Genomic DNA, 24,956 nt, shown 5'->3' with positions numbered 1-24,956 from the left:
CCCATGCTGAGGCGTTCCTCTGAGGTGTCAGCCATAGGACAGGCCTAGTATAAAAGGAAGTTTATCTGAGACCTGGGAAGGGGGTGTGGGGAAAGGAGTAGAGGCAGAGAAAGAAAGGGGACAGAAAAGGACAGAAAGAGAGAGGAGAAAGAAGGGAAGTGGCCAACAAGAATATGTGGAGAGGAAAAAGGGGGTGGGGAGGGGAGGAGAGAGGGAGGGAGGGAGGGAGGGAGGGAGAGAACACGGGGAGGGGGATGGGAACAGGGAAGGGGAGAGGGAAAGGGAGAGGGAGAGGAGGAGGAGGAGGAGGGAGGGAGGAGGCAGAGAAGCAGAAGCAGCAGCCCAAACAGTCCTTATGTGCCTGGCTCCTGGCTCACACCTGGCCCTTGCTAGGTAACTGTTAGAAGAAGCCTACAGGAAATGCTAACAAGTAGACTTGCCTGTCCAGGGACCAGATGACAAGTTCAAGGCCACCCCAGGCCTTGCTTACCCCAAAGTTGTGACTCTCTCAGCCTCCCTGTCCTATTTTTGTTCAAACTGACCTAGACCCTAAATTGGTGGAGGAAGTCCCCCTCAAACACTTTTAAAAGCCCTGGCCCTTTGGGTTCCGGGGCACCCCCTTTGCTGTGCAGACGGCCTTTTCTCTGTGTGTACCCTGCTGGGTGTATTTCTTCACCCCTAATAAAAGCCTCTCTCCAGTGCTTCTGTTTGCTGCTGGTTGCTGTGTTTGAGAATTTATTTCTCTGGCACTCAAGATTTTTTCCTTCCCTTTTAAGTCTTTAACTGCCAGAGAAAATGAGCTGGATCAAGACCCCCTAGACGGTATTAGGAACCTGTGTCAGAAATGATTCAAACCCAGAAGGCATGGCAAAGATGGCTGAGTAAGAGGGCCTCTGAGAATCCCTCGACCCTCAGCATGGGCAGCACGCCACACACGAGGAAGGTTGACACTGTCCAAGGATCTCTCCTAAAACCCCGAGTCCAAAGCCTCTACCTCCACACTCATGCAATCAATTAGAAATCGATGTATTTAATAAACAGCTGCATCTGCACTCAGTAAGCAGACACCTGTTCTTTGTTCACTCAGCAGGTACAATAGTGAGTTAAATGGCATTTGGATAGTTTGTGGTGTAAGACACACAGAGATTAAAGTAGAGGGGATTTGAGGGCTCTAAGCAAATGCTCTAAGTTTACTTAAGGGACTTGAGCATCTGCAGATATTGCTATTTCCAGGGGTCGCTGGAATATACTCCACAGATACCCAGGGATGATAGTATAGTAAAGCGGGGGGTATGGGTTAAACTAGATACCTCATACCATGTGGCTTCTAAGACTAAGAGAAAACTTTTATAGTTTTAAAGTGGGTATCCTAGTGGGGCTGGGAGATAGCTCAGTTAGTCAAGTCATGACAACATAAAAAACAACCCATGAGTGGTGGCTCTCATGCAACTTAGTGCTAGGAGTCAGGGGAGGGAGCCATGTAGGCTCTGGGGCTTGCTGGTAAGCCAGGCTAGCTTAGCTTTAGACCAAGTGAAAGACCATCTCAAAAACAAGGTGGACGGCATCTGGAGAACTCCCATAGCCAAACTCTGGTCTCAAGCACATATGTGCAACACCCTCTTCCCAATAAAATGGGCATCCTAAAGAGTGGTGGGTAGAAGGCAGATATGTACACACACAAATACATACACACATACATGATATTTTTTTTCCAAATCATGGTATTTAGGAGGCAAGGGAATCTCACTGTCACAGGAAAGGCCAGGGACAGGCTTGAATAATGACAAGAATCAACATTTATTGAGCACCCGAGCACGTCCAGCAATCCTCCTGACCACCCTGGGAGGTAGGTGCTGTCAGTTCAAATGTGAGGAAACAGGATCCACTCAGTTGCAAGGGGGCAGGAGCCAAGCTGGAATGGCGCCAGCCAGAGGGAGCACCTTCCGATTGGGATAGGGAGCAGCTACCCTATGCAGAACGGCAGGAAAGGGGTGGCTTCAGACAGCCTGAGCACTAAGACGCCCTTCTGCTCTCCCGGGCACCCAGAAGGGCAGTTGCCCAGAGCAGCTGCTGCCATCTCTGACCACACAGTTCTGGGGGGCGGGCACAGAATCATGGCATCCCCGTCCTTCAGAGAAGGCTTGCTCCGCAGCCCGTGTGGAGGAGTCCACAGTGGAGTATGAGAGAAGGTACTGGAAGAAGCCTGCAAGCAGGACAGCCTAGGGCAGGGTTACCCGGGAGGCCTCCCCCAGGCGCCGAGCCAGCTGGCTGGCCTGCTGCACCAGCAGGTCCGTGGGGATGACGGACAGATGCAGCGTGAGCAGCTCATAGCACCTGACGGGCTCCGAGGGGTGGCTCTTGCTGTAGTAGCGCAGAAGTTTCCTGCAGGAGACAGGGCAGGACTCAGGCAGGGCCAGGGGTCTTGCTGGCCACAGAAGTCTCCAAATGACCACCCCACAGTTCTCACAGAATGGCCCAGGGTGTGACACTACCTAATGTCCCTAAGCTCAAGCTCAACACCAGGACACAGTCCCTCTCTTGGGGCTATTTTTGGACAGTGTTCTAGCTGACAGAGGGTGTGTGTGTGTGTGTGTGTGTGTGGGGGGGGTGTCCATCCTACTGAAGTCTTCCCATGCAGCCAAGACCGTGCTGCAGCAGGAGAACAGGGTGTGTTTCGGATGCTTCTTCTCTTCATGTGGGATTCCCACCAGGTTTCTATCCTATCAAGGTAGCTGCTGCTCTCTCTTGGAAAGACTATTGCCCATGGGAGCTTGAGGCCTTTCCACCAACCCCTGGGGCACATGTGGCTCCAGGGCCAGTCAGTGTCACCTGTAGTAGTCACCTCCCAGCACACCAATGGGGACAGAGTCATCCGAGAGGACAGGTACCTCAATCATCTGCAGTTTGTATCCCTGTGGGAGGGGGAAGATGGTCTTAGAATGAGAGGGAGGGAGCAGTGTGTAGGGGTGGGGCTGGGCTTGAAGGGGTGTGTGGGAGCCCTTGCAGGGTCCGGCTTTTTGCCTTACTTCCTTGCCTGGGAAGGAGAGAGCGAGCCACCAACCCCTTACACATTGGAATGGGGCCCAGTGATCAGTTCTGACCATACTGTGCAGCTTTTGTTACCAACAGGCGAGGCTGCAGTAGTGAGGCGCTCACAAAGGCCCAGGAGGAGTGTGTGTGTGTGTGTGTGTGTGTGTGTGTGTGTGTGCGTCTTGAGAAACAAAGGATTCTCAAAAGACCCAAAGTCTCTGCTTTGGAAGAAATGGGAATTGTCAGGGCAGGGTAAGGTAGGGGAGAAGAGGACCAGCTGGGCACATGTACAGTGCCAGGCACGATGACAGTGTCCACAGATCCTCCCACCAGAGGCTCAGGTGGCACCGTGAAGCCTGTCCCATAGGGAGATGACTCAGCAGTGTTCAGGGACCCTTGTGTGGCTTGAGTGTCACAGTCAGTGGTCAAAACTTGGCTTCCCATGGCTGGGCTGCACTCCACTGCCTCACGGGGCCACTCTAGTCACCAAAATACTTGTCCTTGGAAGCTCTAGTACTCTGGGGCACTTAGGAACAGTAGGAACTTAAGGCTCAGGACATCGAATCTTGGTTCCTAGTGACATCATCTGGGTTTTGTGGACCCAGCCATGATGTGTATTTCCAAGACAGCGGTGTGTTCCCATCTGTAAAATGGGTCGGCAGAACCCATCCCAACCATCCCCCGGTTGTGAGGCACAGATGAAGAAACTACACCACACTAGAGCAAGGTTGAGTTGTTACACACACCCTCAGCAAGCGGAGAGAACAGAGCAAGAGCCAGGAAGCGTACAGGAACGGGAGGACAAGAGCCCCTGAGGAGGGAGGAGTAATTTTTAGATAATTAGTGTGAGTGAGTGGGAAGTGTTGAGGTGAGGAAGAGAAAGGGGGCGGGAAGGGAGAGACAGTAGGTTCCAATGGCCTTGTGGTACTGTGGTGGGGTGAGGTCTATGGTACTGCCCAGGGAGGGACCTGAGCCCTGCTGGAGGCAAGCCTCAAACAGGCTGGTTAACTGCCTTGCACCTGGGTCCTCCCAGAGAGTGGAGGTCATGGTGTAGCTTTCTTTTGTTTACAAGTGACAGTACTGACAGTCCTGCGGCTAGGAGACAGTAGCCAGGTACAATGGCTTTTCCTCTGAACAGGGAGTGCTTCCCGTTGGCTCACATCTACCTGGGCAGTCTTACACCCCAGTCACGTGCTTACCTGCAGCTCCACCAGGGACAAGAGGAGATGAGACAGACAGATTGAACAGCCCAGAAGAAAGGTATCCAAGGGTTTAGAGCAGTGGACAGCTCTCAGGACCGTCCTGCCCAGAGACCGGGCACACCCACCATGTCATTCTCGAACCACAGGAAGTAGGAGCAGCGGAAGTCCCCTTCCTGGAACAGCAGTGTGGTGCAGCCCTTCTGCAGGTACCTGCGCGCCAGTCGGACCAGAGCCCAGACCTGGGGACGGGGGAGATGGCTTAGTGTCACTCTCAGGGCCGCCACCTCCGCAAGGAAAAACACAGCACAGAGCTGTGGAGGTCCTGGGGGTCCAGGACTTCTCAGAGGCAGGATGCTGTCTGGGTCAGCGTTGTAGGAACGGACTGTTACAGCATGGAGGTTGAGAAGGCTCCCCCCCCAGTTGCCATGGGGATAAAATACAAGTGGAAGTGCTTCATGTACCTTTACTACACACAACCCAATGGATTAGCAAACTGCTCGTTGAGACCAAAACAGCCAAGAAGACTGTGAGTAAATCCAGCTGCCCAGGCCTGCAGGGCTGGGAGGAATTGGTGCGGGCTCTGTGCTGGAGGCCTTGGGAAGTACCTAAATGCACAGTGAGCCCCGAGCTCTGACATCACCTGCTTAGGGGTCAGGCCCAAACGTAGGCTCACTTTATAGTGGCTGGAAACAGAGGCTCTGAAGGACATTCGTGCCCTGGGAATGTTCTGCCAAAAGCGAGTGTTGGCACCTGGGCTGCCTAAGAGCAGCCTGAGGGAAGGTCTGCTCTACTAGGCTTGCCTACTGTGTGCCAGGGCTGGGAAATAGCCCACTCTTGTCAGGAGCCTCAGTGAAGGGATGCAGTCTTTACTTTGTACTTGACACAATATACTATCTAATTAAATCTGCAACAGACACTGGGATCAGTTCCCAGCTCCAGGAATGTACCCTGACCACAGAAATAGATGACTTCAATAACAGCCCTCCGATCTGACCAAGGACTCAGCGGGGAACGGCTTGTGTGAATTCTGCTCCGCCTGCATCATAGGGTTGCTACAGGCGAGGCATGGAAAGAGTTAACAGCAGGAAGAGAGGCACCTGACACAACATGAGAATCTGTCACACAGCCCTGTGCATGCAGAGTGGGCAGCACTGGGATGAAGACAATGAAGAGCAATGGGCTAGAGCCCATTACCCAGAGCAGGATGCAGGGGCAATGTGGTAGGTGAGGAAGCTGGCCACGCTGTGTGAGGCATGCTTGGCTCAGCTCTGCCCCAGTTCAGTGAGTTCATCTGTGTTTAGTGACCTGTACCCTTTACACCGGTGCTATCTCTGCAATGGATATTTGAACTAAAACAGAACTGAAATATAACCAAGCCACGTCAAGGCCACACAGCCAACCAGAACTGAGCAGGCTTTCCGGCTCTGGCCTCTCACCACCTAGCTTATCTATCGTGATACATTTTATATAGATGAAATAAAAATACAACGTTTTAGAAATGGCGGAGTCTTTCCTTCAAAAACTACCAGTCTGTCAAGAAGCGTCATTAAATTAGAAGAACAGAGAAAGATGCTCCCTGAGTGGAAACCACCCCTATCCGCTCGGCTGGGGTGTGGGAGTAGCTCAGAGAGAGGGCAGAGTGCTGTCTCAGTACACGAGTCCTTGGGCTCCACACCTAGCAGGGCAAAAATTAAATCAAATACTGATGCTCAGATGGCTTGGCCCCCGGGACTCTTTCCAGTTCAGCCAACTCAGCAGATCCTTGCTGCGCATCCACTTACGCTGGGCTCTGGCCTGGCGCCAGCACTCTGGGGACGCCAGGCACACTGAGGTACACCAGGAGGGGCTGCCCGTGTGCACCGAGCCCCACTGGTCTAGAGGACAAGCCACTGTGCCTGAGGAACTCATGGCGGGTTAACCAGGCACACAGGCAATGCCAGGGTCACACCGGAAGTGATTAGTGCCTCAGAGACCAGAAGAGCCTCTTTCTCCTGGGTCACAGTGGGGGCTGGGCCTCAGTGTATCCTACCCTGAGAAGCAGCAAAGAACACCGGGGGCCAGAGGGACAGTTACCTTGGCTTTGACGAAGGCAGCCAGGGGCCCCTTGCCCAACTCGGAAGACATCTTTTCGTTGGGGCTGAGAGAGGGGGCCACCATCTGCCCGGTTGTACGGTCCACATAGATGAAGTGGACCAGGCCTGGGAAATCCTCCAGGTAGGTGCAGGCCTGAGTTAAGGGGCTTAAAAGCCAGAGACAGTGGAGTGGGGATGACGGGGGTGCCTCTGGCCTGGTCATGGGGTTTTGGCTGTACAGAGGTGAGACTTGGAAGACCAGGCTGCTTGTTGACACAAGTTTCTGCCTCCACTAAGCCCTAGGGACCTCATCTTCCCTCAGCTCCTCACTCCCACTCAGTGTCCTCGCTATCTCACATTTCATGTAGGTGGTTCTGCACTCTATGGGAAGGAAGCCATGGTCACAGCCGGTCATTTCAGGAGTGACTTTAAACACACGCCTCGAGGCTGGTGGTGTGAACCGAGCCACTCAGCTGATGAATGGGCTGGCTGACTGCCCGCCCTCTTCTTCACACCTGAGAGGTTGAAAGCGTCATATATGAGAGGGGAACCCCATGGAAGGGCAGTGGCTTATGGGTCTTGTGGCTTCCTGCTCATCTGCCTGCTCAGGACCAAAGTCCCACGAGACTGAGTCCAGAAGCATGGGAGATTTTTAAAGCAGAAAGGCTGAGTTAACCTCCCCAGAAAATCAGCAACAGAACTAGTTTCTACAATGTACAGATTGTGTCTCTTGGATGCAGAGACATCTGTGGCAGGCCTTCTCGGTGCCCTTCCTTGTCACTACTCTGTGACCATCCACAGAGGATATACAGGGAGCTCTCACAGCAAGCATCCTGACACCCCTGGAAAAGGATTGCCACTTGATGGGTGGAAATCACGGACGTAAAGGTCCTAGATGACTTCTAAGGTAACTCTGGAGCAGCAGGGATTCTGAAATGCAGCCGTGGGCTATTCCTATAGATGGCTCAGTGGGACACCAAGGTGGGACACACATGTCTAGCCTCTGGCTAAGCCAGGCAGAGGATATGACACCATGGTGACATTTCTCCGGCTCTTCACCAACAGAAAGTCCTTCCAGTCCAGAAGCCGCTCCCTGGGGAGGGAGGAAAACTGGGAGCTAGGTAGCTGTACAAAAGCCCCGCCCACCTCCCACGCCCTCAAGCATGGCACCCTTACTTCATGAGTTTCTGGGCTCGGTCCTGCAGGTGCTGGGGCAGGTGTGGTCCTCCTCTGCTGGGTGCAGTGACCAGGAAGCTAAGCCGGTAGATGACACATAGCTGTCGCTTCAGCTTTCCACAGACCTGGAGCAGCCTGGGCAGTGATACGGAGAAGACACACAGAGCTCATGGCCACCTCCCCCACCAAACAGGGAGGCGGCTGCCCGGCTTTCCCTGCTGTTCTCTGACACACAGCATCTCCTTAAACCATATCACTCTGCTAATAAGTGGTGGCTTCCTATTTTTAGTATATGTGCTGCCGAAGCGAGCACAAGTGGTGGCTTCCTTAAGTGGCACTTGCTTGGTGCTGCATCTGGGTACAGCCCAGGCCTATGTGCCTGGTGCTAGGTCCATGTCCCCTTCAACCTCCTGTGGTTCCGGCCCCAGCTCCCTGGGACTCCCTCTCTGCCACTGTTAAATCCTCAAGCTTCTCCCCCAGAGCCTGAGGAGACCCTGTAGCAACTCTCCCCGAACAACTCCCCCTTGCCCCAAGTACAGCTACTCACTCCCAGGACGATCCTGGCTCACTTCTAGAGAAGGCTTTGCTCTTAAACTCCAGCCAGGTGTTCTGTAAAGAAGAAGGTAACCGGTCTGTTCTGGGCCAGGCTCTGCAGGGAGGTCCAGGGGAGACTCCGTCCTACATCCTGATGCTCAGGCACACCTGCTCCGTCACTTAGCAGGACATGATGTAAAGAGCAATTTCTGTGGGCCAGGTGAAGGTCATGTGGCCTCGGTGGGCACAGACATGGACTATAATGGCATCAGAGGGGCCAGGTGAGTCCCTCAAGGGGGCACAAGCTGGGGTCTGAAGAAGTGGCTGCTGTAGGTGGCCTGCCGGTGGGTTGGGGTAGCTTCAGGGGGGTCTTGGATGACTCTTCCCTAAGCAAGAAGCCAACATTCTAACAGGTGTGCCACCACGATGTCCAGGGCATTCTAGGACACTGTGCTGTCGCTGACAAGGCAGGGTTCCGGTTACTTGCTCTGCCTCCCCTAATCCTTCTGCCCCTTTCAGACTAACACACATTCTAGCTCCAATGAATACCAGCTCCTCAAACAGACTCAGGCAAAGCCAGCTACAGCAGGGGCCCCAAGCTGTATCAGCGAACCCTTCTGCTCGAGAACCCCCTCCCCGAGGTGGACTGTGATTGGTGCCTGTGATGGCCTCATCACTGACTTCCCATACTGCTCAGTGCTTGGCCTCAGTCTCCACACGGCTCTACTCTCCAGGAGCCTGGCAGGCAGAGTGCCCTGTGACGCACAAGTTCTGGCTTATGGGCGGGCTACTCTTGGCTACGTCATGGCTATCCATCTAAGCAAGTCTGTTTCCTGTCTAAAGCACTGGAATTATAATTTGAGTTTGCCAACTTCCTAGAAAAAGATTCTAAAAAACCATCAAGTTTTGGTTTTTTAGAATCTTATTTGGTTTTTATCCTTTCATGAGGACGACTAGGGCCACAGACCGAGGGATACACGGACGAGAATCAGAGCGAGCCCCTCATCTACCGGGGATGACCTGATAGCTGGGCCCATGGTCAGCTCCACCTCTCCTCCAAAGCTGGTACACGCAGCCTCAGTGACGTACCTGAATCTCCTGCCCAACTCGATTCTTGATAAACTTGTCCATCTTCTGGCGCAGGTCTGCAACAAAGGGCTGGGATCGCAGGGCACTTCCGGCCTCCTGACCTTCCTTCAACTTTTTCTCCAGTAGGGAGAAGCCATCCAGCAGTTGGTACAGGATCAGGGCCAGTGGGGTGCTGGGGCTCTGCCGGGAAGAGTGGGTGCCAAGTGAAATGGGGCAGCCAGAGAGAGGCTACGCAGGCCTGGGAGCTGCTAAGGTGGGCTGGTGGCTCGGTACCTTGGTCAGCAGCACCATGTTGATGCCTGGCCACAGGGGCAGGCAGTACATGGTGTGGGGCACTAAGGGACAGTAGTTTTCTTTGATGTTGGCATCCAGGAAGATCCTTCTGGGGCTGGGAAGATCTGGGGAGTGAGGCGCCAGCCCCTCGGGGGTGTCCTCAGCCATCTGCAGGGGAGGAAGTTCTGTCAGTCTGGTGGGAAGTGGAGGAAGGAAGGTCCAGGCTCATCCACAACTTGAAGCCATGCACCTTGGCTTCTATTCCCTGCCCGACTTATAGCTCCCATAAAGCCCAGCCCCAAGGTCTCTGTGCTGTGGAAGCTGCCCTTGCTAGGGTAGTGCTTTAGACAGGAAACAGGCTTGCTTAGATTGCCATGATGTAGCCAAGAGTGGCTCCCATTCTCTGTGGTCTGACTCTCAGCTTCTGCTGGGCTGTTCTGTCCAAACAGGACGGGATACCTCAATGGGCACCGGGAGGGGGTACAGGAACTGGGTGGGTGGTCAAGGAACATCTGAAGAGATACAGAGGCAGGCCGGGGAAAGCTCTGCCTTGAGGAAAGAGCTTTAATGTGCTTAACATTCCAGTCACCCTCAGAACATCCCAATGGCTCTACCCAGTTACACTGGGGAAAAAGAGGCACAAGATGACTATATGAACGGTCTACAGCCTGGGGTGGGGCTAAGGGGCTCTGCATGTATAAGAAATCTTAAGTCATTAGAGATACCACAGGAATGTCTCTGTAAGGAGGTCCCTCTAGTTATACACAACAATAACAAGTGGAGAGCCATGTGCTCATTGTTCTGGGAGTTCCTGAGTAAGTATGACATGTACATGGGTGGACTCTAGAAACCCCCTCACATAATGCTGAAGTAACACTGAAGGGCTCTATGCAGACAGGCGAACGCTTCAGTAGAAAGGACAATGAAGCCCAGTGGGCTCTAACTATGAAAAAGAAAAATGCATAAGCTATGCACACTATGTTCATGCAAAGTGTGTGTGAGTGTGCGTGTGTGTATGTATGAGTATGCATGTGTGAGCGTGCATCTGTGTATATGAATGTGTGTGTACAAAATAAATGGCCAGAAGCAAGCACTAGAACATATTCCATCTTCAAGGGTGGGTCTTCGAGACAGTCCCTTCCACATCTGACTTTTGTTACTTCTCCTATCTAAATTTAAGAAATATATTTAAACTTTAATTTTTGAATATTAAAACTTAAGTTGGCTCTTCATTTCCAAGAACTTGGGGAGGGGGTCACCTTCGCTGCTCTCCCTAGCCCCGCTTCCAGAGCCGAGGAGGCTGTGGTGTGGGGGGCAGCTGCGGTTGCTGGAGCTACCCAGAAGGGAACTCTGGCCCTCAGCATGGCCAGAGGAGTCCACACAGGAGACTCACCTGAAGAGCATCGCTGGGCGGGGTGCCACCATCCAGCCAGACGAGGCTACCTGCCACAAGTGAGAACAGAGCTGTGGAAAGAGCCCGCGGCCCATCCCCCACTCCTGCAGCCCAGGGGCTCCAGGTTACTGAAAGCTCCAGCCATTGGCCCCGAGCTCTGGATGTCCAGGGTTAAAGCAGCAGGAACAGAAGCTGCCTTCCGGGTACTGAACCCTCACCAGGCATCTGGTCGTAGGGTGGGACACATTCCTCAGACCCTCCCTTGTCCCCCAGTCCCTCCTTGTCTCTGCCCTCTATTCCTTCAGGTTTTCCTGCATAGGGAGTCAGCGTTCCCCGTCCAGTTCTTCAGATTTCGAGCTTGCTAAGCACCCACTGTGTGCAGGGAGTTGAGTTTGATCTCCCTCCTATCCGGCTCACCAGCCTACTGAAGCCACTAAGTATTTGAAATATTACATGTTTGTAATATTATCCTTTCTTGCACTTCACTGTAAATAGCCCTCATTTGTAAGCTGCCTCCCCGACTCTGGGTGGCTAGGTTCGGATGCTTCAGAGCTACCCATAGAGCTCTGGCACGTGCGGACTCTCCGTTTACAAACGACTTGCACTGCAGTCATCCATTTGTACATCAGGTGTTTGCAACCTAGGAACTCCCTTGCTCCATTTGTAAGCGGGGAGTTCCCTCCATGCCAGAACATGCACAGCTCTGAGGAGTACAAACCCAGCCGCCCAGAGAGAGGAGGGTGGAGACGGACAGGGAAGGAACTGTAAGGCAGTGTGTAACGGAGGCTGAGGCCATGCAAAGCTGCAGTTATGCCTTGGGGCATGAGGTATTTAGAAAAGCCAAAGAAGGCTATGAGCTCCACCCCCAGGAAAAATGTTTGACCATACAAATCAGTCTGTAATTTCTGAGTCTCCCAGGTACCCCAAAGCCCAGCCCAGCCCTAACTAAGGTTCCTAAGAACACCTAGCTCAGTGTGTTCAACTTGAGCCATATGTGAAAGTCCTTTGGGGTCCTCTGTAGGGAAGCTATCCTGCAGCCCCACCAAAGCGCAACTTAATTCTGTCACCATCTCGGAATGAGCTCAGCTTTGGTGGTTTGTGAAGCTCCTCAGGGGTGGCCAGCTGCAGGTGGGGCTCAGCGCACACCGCAGGTCCCCGTGGCCCCAGGTCCTCAGATTGGCTAGGCTGTGCTGAGTGCAGCCAGGGCTCAGAGCCACTGGTCTAGGGAAGCCTCACAGAAACTCTTTTAAAAATAGTTCCTAATGTGTCCCTTCTGCAAGCCAGTCTCTTGTCAGGTGGGTGAGCCACAGGCTCCCTCCTTTTGTCCTAAGATTTTGGTTCTTTCCTGTTGCTGATGACAGGCTGGCAGTTGGTTTATCTCCTCCTCTAAGCGATGCTGTGCATTCAAACGGCAATTTGAACATTAATAGCGTTAATAGTGAGTTTTTACTACTCACCCACAGATCTTGGAAAAACAGGTAAGGTTTTAAAAAAAAACCTCTGTAACTGAGTATTTATACTCTAAAATGGGCTTGAAGTCAAGTGAACTATTGCTTAATTTTAGTTGCTAACTTAACTATTAATTATAAAGATCACAGAAGCAGAGAGAGAACTCATATATGCAGTTATCTAAAAGCACAGAGTTTTGGGTGATACCATTTGCGCAGTGCTTTTTTTTTTTTTAAGATTTATGTATTTTTACCTTATGTGCATTAGTGTTTTGCCTGCATGAGGCTGTGAAGGTGTAAGATTACCAGGAACTGGAGTTACAGACAGCTGTGAGCTGCCATGTGGGTGCTGGGAATTGAACCTGGGTCCTCTGGAAGAACAGCCAGTGCTCCTAACTGCTGAGCCATCTCTCCAGCCACCTTAGCACTGTTTGAATTCAAACTGGGGCTGTTGGGGAAGGCTGCCACAGAGCTGATTTATAGCAGTCTAAGTGACGCACTCAGTCTCTCACAAGGAACAGAACACAATGACCCCCAAGACACCCTCTCTAGGCTGCAGACTGGCTTCTGCCCCGTGACGCCACCCACCCACCCACTCCACAGGCGTCACCTGAACTCTGATCGCCTGGGGAAGGAGCAGGAGTGAAGTACTCTTCAGGGAGGGAGATGCTGTCTGTGTCCTGCAAAAGAAGATATCACATTAGATGCCAGGCAGCCTCTCCCAACAGGTTCAGCCAAGCCCTCCTGGGGAAAGTTGGAAAGGCCTGGCCTGGCCTGAGGTAAGATGGAGACGCCCCCCAAAGGACCCAGCACGTACTGTCTCCCTGGAACTCCTGGTGGGGACTGAGGTGCTCTGGCTCCTTGCCTGCTGCACTGGGATGTTTTGGCTGCTCTTGGGTCTCCTCTGGGGGAAAGGTAGTGGGAAAGCCAGGGAGATGCAGTCAGTGAGGCTGACCTGGCCGCTCCCACAGCCCCATCTCCCAGTTCTTCACAGATGCCCCCTCTCTGCCCTGGCCTGGGGACATGGCCCTCCCGCTGTCCAGGGCCCTCCAATCCTAGAAAGTCTGACATGCTGTATTTGAACCTGTGTAGCCTGGCATCACTGATGACACGCGATAGTGTGGCAAGGCTGACAGCATGCTGGGCACGGCAAGGCTCTCTATGAGCCGCATGAGTGACAACACCCTGTCCCCAGAGTCCCTACCACCTGGACAAGGAACTCCAGGCCACCTGAGATGGCAAGTGAGTGTGAGCTCAGCTCACACGGCTAAGTGGAAAAGCCAAGTTTCAAAACAGCGCCAACTCTCTGGATCTGTACAACCCTCCAGACCACCTGTTCCAGAGTCCTTCTATCTTAGAGCAGCAAGACAAATGTCCCCCTGTTCTCCTTGTGCTCCGGGACCTGAGGGCTGTTGCTATCCTCCTCCTCCTCCTCCTCCTCTGTGGTTCCTGGGGAGGGCTGGAGGTCCTGCACCAGAAGGATGAGCGCCAGGAGGTCTGCGGGGCGCAGGGTGCTCGCACCATGGCTGCAGACAAAGGGCAGGGGGGCTGTGAGCAACTAAAACCTTGCTGGAGATATACAGGGTCTGAAGAAGATTAGCCTACCGATTTTTAAAAATAAAAAATTATATATAAAACAAAAGTTATCATTAGGAAGGCTCCAGCGGCCAGCGATAGACTCCAAGTGTTGGTTAGAACCATTTCCTGAGAAGGGTGGAGACTGGAACCTGGGGCGCTTCACTGCCCATAAGAGTCTGGAAGGGTTTTGGTTCAGGTCAGGCCCTCAGGTTTACCTGGAGTAGAAAGCCAACAGCTTGCAGTGCACCAGCAGGAAGGCGTGCAGGACCTCTTCACCGCCCCGCTCGGGGCTGGCGTTGATGGCTTGAACCACGTGTCGCTCTAGCGTCTCGATGCTCTGTTCGCAGAGCTGGGGGTGAATGAGCCGCTCCACTGCCTATCGAGGGATGAGTGAGGGAAAGGTCACTGGCGGGTCATGCTGGCTGGAGGGTGCTTTCCCACCGCCCATAGGGAACGAACACTAGGAGCCTGGTGTGGGGAAGCGGGGAGAGGAAGATGGACGAGGGTCCTGTGAGGGTTCAGTCTCCAACAGTGCGCAGGAAATATGGAAAAATCAACTGTAGTATGTGCCAAGCAGGAACACACAATACTGAACTAGAGTAGAGTGTTCAAAGAAATGCCCCTGAGGAGATGACCTTTAAACCGATATCTGAGGGATCAGAAAGCCTGCCAGACAGAGCAGAGGAGAAGCAAAAGGCCATGCACACAACGGCATGACATCTGCAGACAGTCTGCAGAACTGCTGTGCAACTCAAGTGGACGGCAAGTGCGATGAACACTTAAGCCGTTTCTCAGGGCTGGCGAGATGACTCCGTAGGTAAATGTGCCCACTGCCATGCCTTTATCAGGCCTCTGGGAGCCACAGATGGGAGGGGAGAACTGACTTCTACAAGCTGACCCAAGGTAGACAATGACAGAGCCTCTAGGCCCTGGTGGGTTTGGGGAGGGGTTGGGATTTCATCTTAACTACATCAGCCTTTCCTGGTACCCGAGTCAGAGCTGGCCACTCCATCTTTTGTACCACCGTGGATTTTGATGGAGAAGTGAACAGACACCAGGCCACTCTGCTGTGTGTTTAGAATGTAGGCATGTCTGATTTCCTCTCAAGATTGGGGGTGTCTTTAGGCATCATGGTCTGGCCCATCTTCTAGCACATAGTAGGTACATTTCTTGGCAGTATGAATGAGCGGGATGTGAGAACAAATGCTTTCCGATCCAATCCCAGCTCACGAGAGCCTTTCCTCTGCATCTCACTGGCTGTCCAACCCACCCCAAGCTGTTCCACCAATCACCTTTCATCTCTACACTACCTGCGAGAGAGTTCTTTTTTCAATCTGCCTGGCCATTTTGGGGCCTTTCACTATTTCTATTTGTGGTGTTCTTTTTCACATCTTTAAGAGTTTCATTTTGTATTTTTTTAATCCAGAAATTCCAACTTCTTGGTATCCAAACCTGTTGATAACTGATTGTCTGATATCCTGGCTCACTATGATAGCTTCCTTCCTTGTATATCTGACTATCTTTAACTATGAGCAATACACACACACACACACAGACACACACACAGATACACAGACAGACATACACACAGAGACAAACACACACAGACATGTAAAGGGACACACACAAAGAGACAGACACACACGCACACATACACACACACACAAAGAGGCAGACAGACACACACACACACTGACAGACATACACACAGAGACAGGCAAATGGACACACACACACACATACACACACACCCTCTACTTTAGTAGTTTTCAGAGAGTGCTTAGGCCACACGGTATCACTGGGCCCTTCTTAGAGCTGAAACTCCACAGCTCTGTCTTGCCTCTGCTGAGCGAGAATCTGTGGGTGAGGACTCCCCTGCATTCAGTGAGCCCACCTGCTCATCTGACAAATGCCGAGAGTGAGACCCACAGAAACACCCTGTGTTTGTCCTCAGGGGAGCAGAGAGGACCGAGGTCACCTGCCTCGCCTGCTGCCTCTGCTCATTGCTTTCCACTCTAGTTTAAGCTCACTGTAGTTTTTTCCTGGGAGGAGTGAGGTTGAAGGCCATTTTCAGAGGGTTCTGTAACTTACAGTGAGCCCCAAATATTGCCCTGAAACTCTCGCCCGGAATTCAGTTGCTCACCATGGAACAGAATACCAGAGTACATAGCCTGCTGCCCAGGCAGAAAAAAATAACAGGACAATGGGATAATTTCAGGGTCTGGCTGTCTTCTTGCCCATTATGGTAAAAACATACAGCTGGACACCTCCAGGATCTAAGACCCCCGAGTCGGACACCCCTGAGTCCTGATGACCCTGGGCCCAAGTCACCTCCACAGCAAAGCTCTGCTCCCGGTCCCGCAGGTAGCTGTAGGTCCCCAGCAGTCTCTGAAAGTGCTTCCACACCCGGGCACGCTCTTCCAGGTCGGGTGGACGAAGCCTGGGGGGAGAGCCAGGGAGGGCAAGAGTCAGTGGGAAAGTTGGTCTTCTCCGGCCCTGATCCAAGGATCCTGTCCCAGGTCAGCATCAGACACCTAAGTGGTCAAGCCGGCCATGTGCACAGAAGCCAGGCGTGCACAGAGCCAGCTGTGTGTACTGGTGTGAGTCAGCAGCGTGGGCAGGGAACCAGGGCTCAGGCCCTGGAGGAAATGATTTCATTCCTTGGACTCCTTCTTATATGGATATATAAGACCACTATGGGGCTGGGGTATAGCTCAGTGGTAGAGTATTTGCCTAACATGGGTGAGTTTGAGCCCAACATTGAAAACAACAACAACAACAAAAAGTAGAGACAGAAATAAAGACAAGTCAGAAAGGGGCAAGAATGCACCTCCATTTCCTAGACTTCTTACAGCCCCACAGGGCTGTCTCAGAACCAGGGTTCAACTCAGGGTTATTAGCCAGCGCTGCCACCATGGCTGTGTTCAGGCACCCACGGCTATGCTATAGCCTGCATTATTGACATCACAGCCACAGGGCTGAAGTGACCCAAGAAAGCAATGCTTGGCGAATCCAGCAAGTGCCTCAAAACTCAAAAGACAGCGAGCGTCTCAAACCCTGAGGCTTTTCCTTTCATGCGGTTGAATCAGGCAGTTCTACTCTGAATCTTATTTCCGTGAGTCCTAACTTCAAACCACCCTCCTCCACGGCCCTCCTCGCTCCATGTACGCTGTGATGCATGACGCCATCATTCTCGGCCACCGAGGTTCTTAGTGTAGGCCCAGGATGACACAAGGTGGAGGGGACTGTGTATTTTCTGTATGGAGACTAAACATCTTCTTTGAGAAGTCAGGAGAGATGAGCAGAATCCCCGTGTAATGTCGGAACGCTGAAGTAGGGAAGCCCAAGGCTGGGACAGCCGGTGGTTGCTGCTGCTAAACAGCTGGGTGCACTAGGGAGGGTGCCTAAATTCTCTGCAGTGTCCCCATCTGCAGACTGAAATCAGAGCCGATGGCACTCCTGAGCTCTAGAGACCTGACTCACAGGGGACACGATTGGGGGACGTGGGGGAATGACTCACTCCTTCCGGATGAGCTGGCCGTCCACAGTCACCAGCCCGAAGTGCACCTCGAATAGATACTTGAGCACACACAGTTTCCTCCGCAGGTCCCCCTCGCTCTCACTGTGGTCTCCGTTGATGGCGATGAATAGGCATTCTCCAAACTGTAGGTGGTCACGGTGTCAGCTGGTCCCCTGGGTCCCCTGGTCTCCCTTTGCCTTCCAGGTCTCAGAGAGTAAGGACTGAGAGAGTCCCAGGGGACTCTGATACACTGCAGTTTCTGCCTTCCAAAGATCTCTACAGTCCAAGGCAAGAAAGAGGCATCTGGCTCCCAAGGACTGGACAGATGTGGACTGTGGTCCACTGCGGGCCGCGGGGTCTTACACTCACCAGATGCAGGACATACAGGTGGTTGTTGTTTTCTGTTGAGAAGCAGGTGTACGTGTCTGAGAGCTTCTCCAGCATCGTCATGGAGGAGATGATGACTGGGGCCAGGAGGGTGCTGAGCTGATCCTCCAGCACAGGGAGCTGCAGACAGGGAGAGCAGAGCATAGCCCACTCCGCACAGATGCCCGGTGTGCTGACACTGATATGATGTCTACCAACAAGGTGGACACAGTCATAGCTTGGGCATGTTGGAAAGTATGTCAGATACTGGGACAAAGGAACAAACAAGACCCAGGCCTTACAGGAAGAGAGCCAGCAGCGTCAGACCCGCCCAAGGGGCCACTGCCATCCTGATGGGGCAGGTAGGAGGCAAGTTACCCCAGACCTTGTGTGGTGCCTAGGAGGGTGGGCTCAGACCAGTGATTGCAGCTCAGGGTCCGGATCCATCATCCCCACTGCTCCCCCTCCCTTCCCCAACACTCTTCTCCATCATCCCCACTGCTCCTCCTCCCTTCCCCAACAGAAGGGAGCAGCAGATACAAGAGCCTGTGAACGGTTGGAGGAAGCTGAATGCTGGAGTGAGGAGAAGGGGGAAACCGCTGCTCTTGCCGATTCTTAAATGTGGCTGGGGGAGTAGGCTCCTCATGAGGAAGAATGTTGAAATGCATAAAGAACGAAGGAGCCCCTCACCTTGAAAACAGAACCAAGAGGCTGCCCAGTGGTGATGAGCAGCAGAGGCCCGGGCAGCTGCCTTGCCAACCTTCCCACTGCTCAGAAGCTAGGCCTGGATCCCACCCCGAGGTCTGCTAGAGAGCCAGCCTCTTTGTTGGCACCCTGGGACTACCCACCGCAGCCACTCAGCCCACTCAGTGCTGTCACTGGTGGAGCTCAGTGTAATCGCATGGTGTCTATTCTACCTACAGTTGACTGTTCATGGTGGCTCCCTGACCTTCACTCCCTAAGAGTGGGGACCACATTGCTACACTTGCTGCTGCACCCCCAGAAGCCAGCAAACTTCAGGCTCTTAGTATTGTTAAACAACTATCCCCTAGCATAGGTAGGAACAAATGTTGGTGATTTATTAAAATTCTATTATTTCCTTTAAAATATTCTATTGTTTTCTTTAACTGTCATATATTATATTGAAAGTCATTTTAAAAACTCTATACTGAGTGAAGTGACTTACCCTACAGTGAAATAAAAGCAGTAACTTTTTCAATTGAGAATCTTTTGTGACTAATTTTTTTCATATAAAGAAATATTCTTATATATCAATTGGTAAAACGATACAGTGCTGAAATGTTTTTGAATGGCTTTCAACTCATTTTTATTTTTAGAAATAATTATATCAAATAATTGGGCAAAATGATGAAATTCAAGCACAAATAAACATTCCCAGTGACAGCTAGCTAGGATATATGTTTGTGTGTGCCTGCACACATATATGTATATAAATACACATACATAGCTATCTATGTATACAGAAATCATTCAATGCAAATACATTTATTCAAATGTTTGGATATAATGGTACCCTTAGGAACTACACCTTTGTGTTCATTTAACAAAATGCAAAAATGATTTGATATAATGAAATGAAAAAAAAAATCGAGAAATGAAACATAAATGTGATCTAACCCCATCATGTAAAAGGTAAAGCCCCAAAGCCGGTTTGTTCAAGAGCTAATAGCACTAGGTGGTGACACTATGAGGTTCTTAAAACCTACTGTGTGTTCTCAGGTTCCCCACAAGAGCTCCTGTTACTCAGCGGAAACTAAGTGTGACATGCACACATCAGAACTCGGGGACTTCGCTCCTTATGCTAGCTATTTAGGAACTGAAAACACAGGATTTTATTCCTGTACCAGGTTTTTTTTTTTTTTTTTTCTGGTTTTTTAAGACAGGGTTTCTCTGTGTAGCCCTGGCTGTCCTGGAACTCACTCTGTAGACCAGGCTGGCCTTGAACTCAGAAATCTACCTGTCTCTGCCTCCCAAGTGCTGGGATTAAAGGCATGCACCAGCACTGCCTGGCCCTGTACCAGGTTTTAATTAGACAAAAGAACTGAAATACTTCTTATAGGTTCTTAAAGATTAGATGTGCTGACTTTTAAAGATGAAAGAGCTAAAGAGACGGGCCTGGTTTTTACTTTAGAGAAAATCACCTGAATATCCACAACCTCCTGAGTCAGTCTTGTTTCCTCTTAACAATGGACAAGGGCATCACCATACTGATGTTGATGCTCATGGTGATGTGGACGGGGGCGGGGAGGCAGTGAGTCTAGCCAGGCACCTGCCTTATTCTTGGCTCTGGGGGAGCAGCTAGATTTGTGTGTACCAGGAAATGCAAGAATGTTTTGATCACTGCAATTCTAATAAAAGAGTTTAACCCGGGAATGGAGAGATGGCTCAGTGGTTAAGAGCACTGACTGCTTTTCCAGAGGTGCTGAGTTCAAATCCCAGCAACCACATTGTAGCTCACAACCATCTGTAATGGGATCTGATGCCCTCTTCTGGTGTGTCTGAAGACAGCTATTGTGTACCCATATGCATAAAATAAATAAGTAAATCTTTAAACAAAAAGTTTAACCCAAAATTAACCCTGGAAAAATGCAAAATAAATGATTCCTGTGAAATGCACAATGGGAGTTATCTAAGAGAAGACGGCAGCTATTTCTGAGCGATACTAAATACACTGGATGTCCACATACAGGATAGCTTCCGGCTATATGCTACACTACATTCAAGGCAAAGGCTCATTAGGTTCAATATGAAATCTAAACCTAAATCTGGCATGGAGGTGTGTGCCTATAATTCCAGTACTTGGGAGGTAGAGGCAGGAGGATTGCAAGTTAGAGGCTGGCCTGAGCTACCTAGTAAAATCTTGTTTGAATAGCAATAGGGGCTAACTAAAGATGCTTGCTGCCAAGCCTCATGATCTCGGTGTGATCCCATGACAGCAGAAGGAAAACCAAGGTGTCCTCTGACCACCACACATGGGCTGTGGCATGTGCACACGTGTGTGCATGCACGCACATAAACAAAAACTCAACAATAATGAAGATAACAAAACTCCCCAACCAAACCAAACCCCAAGCTAAACCAACTCCAGGAGAAGATATGGGGGAAACTCCTTGCAATTTTAGGTTAGACAGAGATTTCTTAGCTATGTCACCAAAAGCACAATTTGTAATTGCCAAATTGGAAAACTGCGCTATCAGAACTACACACGCGTGCTCTCTGCAGGCATTCTCAAGAGCATGCGCAGACAAGCCACAATCTGGGAGGAAATATTTGCAACGGAGATCTAATAAAAGACATGTCTGAGCTATGTAAGAAACTCTAAAAATTCAATAAGGATCACTTGAGAAAACTGATCTAATATAGGAAAAGGATACAGCAAAGTAGCACAGGAGAGGCCGCCAAGAGTCATTACTCACTGAAGGATGAAAAATACAACGCGAGATTTTAGCTGACATCTATTAAACTGGCTAAAATAAAAAAGGATGTATATTAAGTATCAATGAGGAACTGGAAAGCGGCTGGTGGGGCGTAAAATGGTGGATACCTCTTCTGTGGAGAGTTTGGGGGGCCTCTTAAGAAGTACAGGGACTGGAGAGATGGCTCAGTGGTTAAAAACATTTGCTGTTCTCCCAGAGGATCTGGGTTCTAGTCCTAGTAACCACACAACTCACAATTTCCGGTAACTTCAATTCTAGGTGATATAGTGCCCCCTTCTGGCCTCAGTGGGCATTGCATGCACATGGTATGAAGATACACTGTTAACACCTGAGGTTAACCTATAAGGCCACCCACCCCAGAGGACCAGGTAACTTCCTGGAATGCTGGGAGTTGTAGTTCTCTGAAAATAACTACACTCTAAGGGAAAATATGGTGGCTGTATGGGTTTCTCCTTATAAGCCCCTGCAACATGTGTCTCAGAGCCACTCAGCCGGGAACTCCAGGGGACAGTCCTGACCAAAGCCCATCCCAGTCAGTATTTAATTAAAGCTTGCTTCAAATTCGGCTCAAAATGGTGGGACTGGTTTTTCTCTTGCAAATCTCAGGATTAACAAACCATGAAAGAAAAACATCCATATGCATAAAACAAAACAAAACAACAACAAACACCCACAGAGTCCAAACCCACACAAAAATGTATGTTCACAGCCAACGTGTCTATGATAACCAAAACCTAAAAACAAGTCAAACGTCCACCAAGAAGGAAATGAAGGAGCAGATTACAGTCTATAGATATGAGAGAACTGGTTGACTGATAGGCGCTAATTAGGACAGATGAAGACATGGCAAAGAGTCACGTTGAGGTAAAAAGAGCCAGCCCAAGCCAACCACAACACGAAATGTACCCACACTGCTGTGTATGATTGTTCTAGATAGGTCTACATAACAGACGCACCGGACAGCAATGGCTCACTGACTCTTAGGGAGAAAAGAAGTGAAAGAGGTGTTAAAGCCTTTGGGGTGGCAGACAGTTCACTGACTGTGATGGAATCACAGATATAGACATATCAGACTATATAATTTAAATGTGAACAGATAACAGTTGGTCTAGTTATACTTAATAGAGTTGTTAAAAATTAATCATTATGGGTACGCCAAGCGTACCCAAGAGAACCTGACATCAAGTCTCCCTGTTGTGAGGCTAAAATTTACCCCCCTTCCCCAGTTACTGGCCCAGACAGTGAGTTAGGAAATCACAGTACTCAAGACATCAAAAGGCTGCCCCTGCTGGTCAGGCACAGGCCCTGCGGACTCCTCCCGCCTGCCTGGAGAAAGCACTGGGACCTCATGGCCTCGGGTGGCTCTGTGGCTCCTCTACCAACCCCACCTCCACCAGGACAGCCTGCTCTGTATTTACCTCCTCTTCCTCATCCTCTGACTGCCGGAGCTTCAGCCGGAGGCTCTCCGCAAACTCCTCATCTGTCCAGTAGAAGAGGACCTCTGCGCCCTCGGTGGCCACCAACACGCACTTCATCTTCCAGGGGAAAGCGGCGGCAAAGGTCACATCTGTGAGTTCAGCCTGGGTAAGGAGATGGGCTTCAACACACTGGACACTCACGGAACCCTTGGCTGCATGCCCGCCATCACCCAGCCCTTCTGGGGTTCCTGTCTTTGGTTCCCCCAATGAAGTAGTGACATGGGGGGTGGGGGCAGGGCTGGAGAGGGGGATGGGGAAGAAGTGTACAAAGACTTCCTTGCATATGTGGCTGTTCAGTTCACTCCTCTCATTCTGCTCTTCAAGTGGGTGCTGCCCACCTCTCCACCCTCCATCCTCCAGGAGAGGAGCATGGTTTACCTTGGCAAAGCACACAGCAGGGCTTCCGAGGAGCTAGACTCTGACCAGGTCAGCAGACAACAGCACAGCATCCTTGGGCCTGCAAATGCTTAAGGCAGAAAAGGCATGAAGGCATTCAGAGGGTCTGGTTTCCACTGCCACCTGTTCCTGAGAGTGGACAACCTCGACAAGGGCTGAGAAGTCACAGGTTCCCCCATTTTAAGGACCACAAGCTAGAAGGTGTCCTTCATGTGGAGCAAGCGTTGATGACACACTAGCTCCGACCTCCTCTGCAACTGGACAGTTTATATTTGGGTCACTCAGTCACACACAGGTGGGGTCAGCAATCCCATCCTGAGCAGCCCCAGGGAGCGGTGCAACCCATCCCAAGCTGGCAGGAAGTAGTTAGTCCCAGTGAAAAGCTGTTATTCGGGTTTGGTTCTGGTTTGGGCTTTCCTAGGTCCCATTCAACTCAGAGATTCAAACTCCTCCTGGGAGGCCAGGGAACAGAGCACTGTTGCACCTTCCTACCGGGTTACGGGGTTCCTACCAGCCAGGTCGCAACCTCAGCCCAGTATTGGAATCCTCCCATTTTGATAACAGGCAAGAAGAATCTAAGGCGGAGGAGGAAGGTTCGATCCTGGGGGTTTTGAAAGCAATGAAACTCTGAGCCTGGCTGCACCACCCTCGGGCTTGCCTTGATGGTAACTTCCGGTAAGTACCCGCATACTTTTCGGTGGGTATCGGGTTTTACGGTTGCGGCGATTATTATCAAAGGCTGCTAACCTCATTTTCTGATCTTTGTTCTCTTTATATTTTGCTCTATAAAGAGGAAACTTTGAAGAGAAGGGCGATTCTGAGAAAAATGCCCTGCACCCACTTTTACCACCCGGGTCACAGTTCTCTCACTGTCCCTAGCAATCTGGCCCCGTGGCGTCTGTCCCGCCTAACACAGCTCAGTTGGGGGGTGGGTGCGAGGGTTGGGGACTAGAGCCTGTGATGCTCCAGCAGGAGCAGCTGGCCTAGGAGGGAGTCTCTCCCCGCGCCGCTTAGCTCCGCGTCACTGCGTGGCTCCGCCCAACAGCTGCTTAGCACTCTTTCAACGACACCCAGAAATTCTGACGTACCCTCCCCCTCTCCTCCCGGGGACGAAGGCCTGGCTTGTGACGCCGGCTCCAAAAGGGCATGAGACTGATGCCGGTTTCCCCGGGTGCCCCGGCCTCTCCAAACTGGGAGAGCTGGCCGGAGGTGCCCACCGAGGGGCGACCCAGGGCTGCGCTCGGTCACCCACGATGCCCACGTACCCGATCCGCGGCTCGCACCGCCCAGCGTGTAGCCAGCCTGCGGCGCGCTTCCGGGTAGGACACGTGACTCAGCCACATGACCCGGGCCTGTTTTGTGGGTTCGAGCCCCGCCCCGTCAGGCATTGCTCTCCCTTCAGGCTACTGTGCTTGCTGGTCACCCGTCGCTAGGGAGCGGTGCCACGTTCACCCTGGCATAAGTAGGTATCTCGCTGCCTTTAGAGGCACCTGCTGAGTGCCGGTGACATTTCTTCTAGAGGGAGGCTCTTTTGCTTGATTTAGCTAAAGGGATTCCCCACAGATTTACAGAAGGGGCAACTGAGGCCCCCGAGGAAACCACCTTGCTGAAGAAGGAACAAATGGAACCAGAACCCAGGTTTCCTTGCACCTTCACAGGGCCCTTCCCAGGCGTTCGTTTTTTTGCCGAACCTAGTTGTAGGTGAAAGGTACCCTTTTGTGGGTGCTTTCCCTTACTTACCTCCAGGGGACGGAACCCACGTGTCTTAGTCAGGGTTTCTATTCCTGCACAAACATCATGACCAAGAAGCAGTTTAGGGAGGAAAGGGTTTATTCGGCTTACCCTTCCACGCTGCTGTTCATCACCAAAGAAAGTCAGGACTGGAACTCAAGCAGGTCAGGAAGCAGGAGCTGATGCAGAGGCCATGGAGGGATGTTCTTTAC

The 24,956-nt window shown here is 51.5% G+C and overlaps 1 protein-coding gene across 4 annotated transcripts; it reads right to left on the bottom strand.

The window, feature by feature from the left end:
- Window positions 1–1,778: 1,778 nt before the first annotated feature.
- Window positions 1,779–24,333, bottom strand: Hps1 (HPS1 biogenesis of lysosomal organelles complex 3 subunit 1). 4 transcript variants are annotated; one of them, XM_085833828.1, is made up of 20 exons: window positions 24,279–24,333; window positions 22,996–23,083; window positions 22,558–22,719; window positions 17,685–17,822; window positions 17,316–17,458; window positions 16,127–16,235; window positions 14,011–14,171; window positions 13,620–13,743; window positions 13,035–13,121; window positions 12,828–12,897; window positions 10,770–10,819; window positions 9,377–9,544; window positions 9,104–9,283; window positions 8,028–8,089; window positions 7,481–7,615; window positions 7,333–7,397; window positions 6,306–6,451; window positions 4,358–4,471; window positions 2,830–2,912; window positions 1,779–2,382 (listed from the first exon to the last, which is right to left on the bottom strand). In XM_085833828.1, the coding sequence occupies exons 3-20, from the start codon at window positions 22,672–22,674 to the stop codon at window positions 2,220–2,222; spliced, it is 2,115 nt and encodes a 704-aa protein (XP_085689954.1). In that variant the 5' UTR covers window positions 22,675–22,719; window positions 22,996–23,083; window positions 24,279–24,333; the 3' UTR covers window positions 1,779–2,219. The 4 variants fall into 4 exon arrangements, 3 of the variants coding, with proteins under 3 accessions (XP_085689954.1, XP_085689955.1, XP_085689956.1); XM_085833829.1 differs by lacking the exon at window positions 24,279–24,333 and adding an exon at window positions 24,102–24,258; XM_085833830.1 differs by lacking the exon at window positions 24,279–24,333 and adding an exon at window positions 23,525–23,614.
- Window positions 24,334–24,956: the final 623 nt, after the last annotated feature.

This window comes from Mus caroli, unplaced genomic scaffold, assembly GCF_978045245.1.
Source record: "Mus caroli unplaced genomic scaffold, Mus_caroli_1 scaffold_20, whole genome shotgun sequence".
NCBI classification, from domain to species: domain Eukaryota; kingdom Metazoa; phylum Chordata; class Mammalia; order Rodentia; family Muridae; genus Mus; species Mus caroli.
This window is presented reverse-complemented; position numbering and strand designations above follow the sequence as displayed.

Bases quoted from the DNA above. Each gene is read 5' to 3' on its own strand.
- Hps1 (XM_085833828.1), bottom strand. From the start codon at position 22,674: ATGAAGTGCGTGTTGGTGGCCACCGAGGGCGCAGAGGTCCTCTTCTAC. The intron at 17,459-17,684 runs GTGAGTGTAAGA...GACCACCTACAG, and splicing joins ACCTGTATGTCCTGCATCTG to TTTGGAGAATGCCTATTCAT. The intron at 9,284-9,376 runs GTACCGAGCCAC...TCTTCCCGGCAG, and splicing joins ACATGGTGCTGCTGACCAAG to AGCCCCAGCACCCCACTGGC.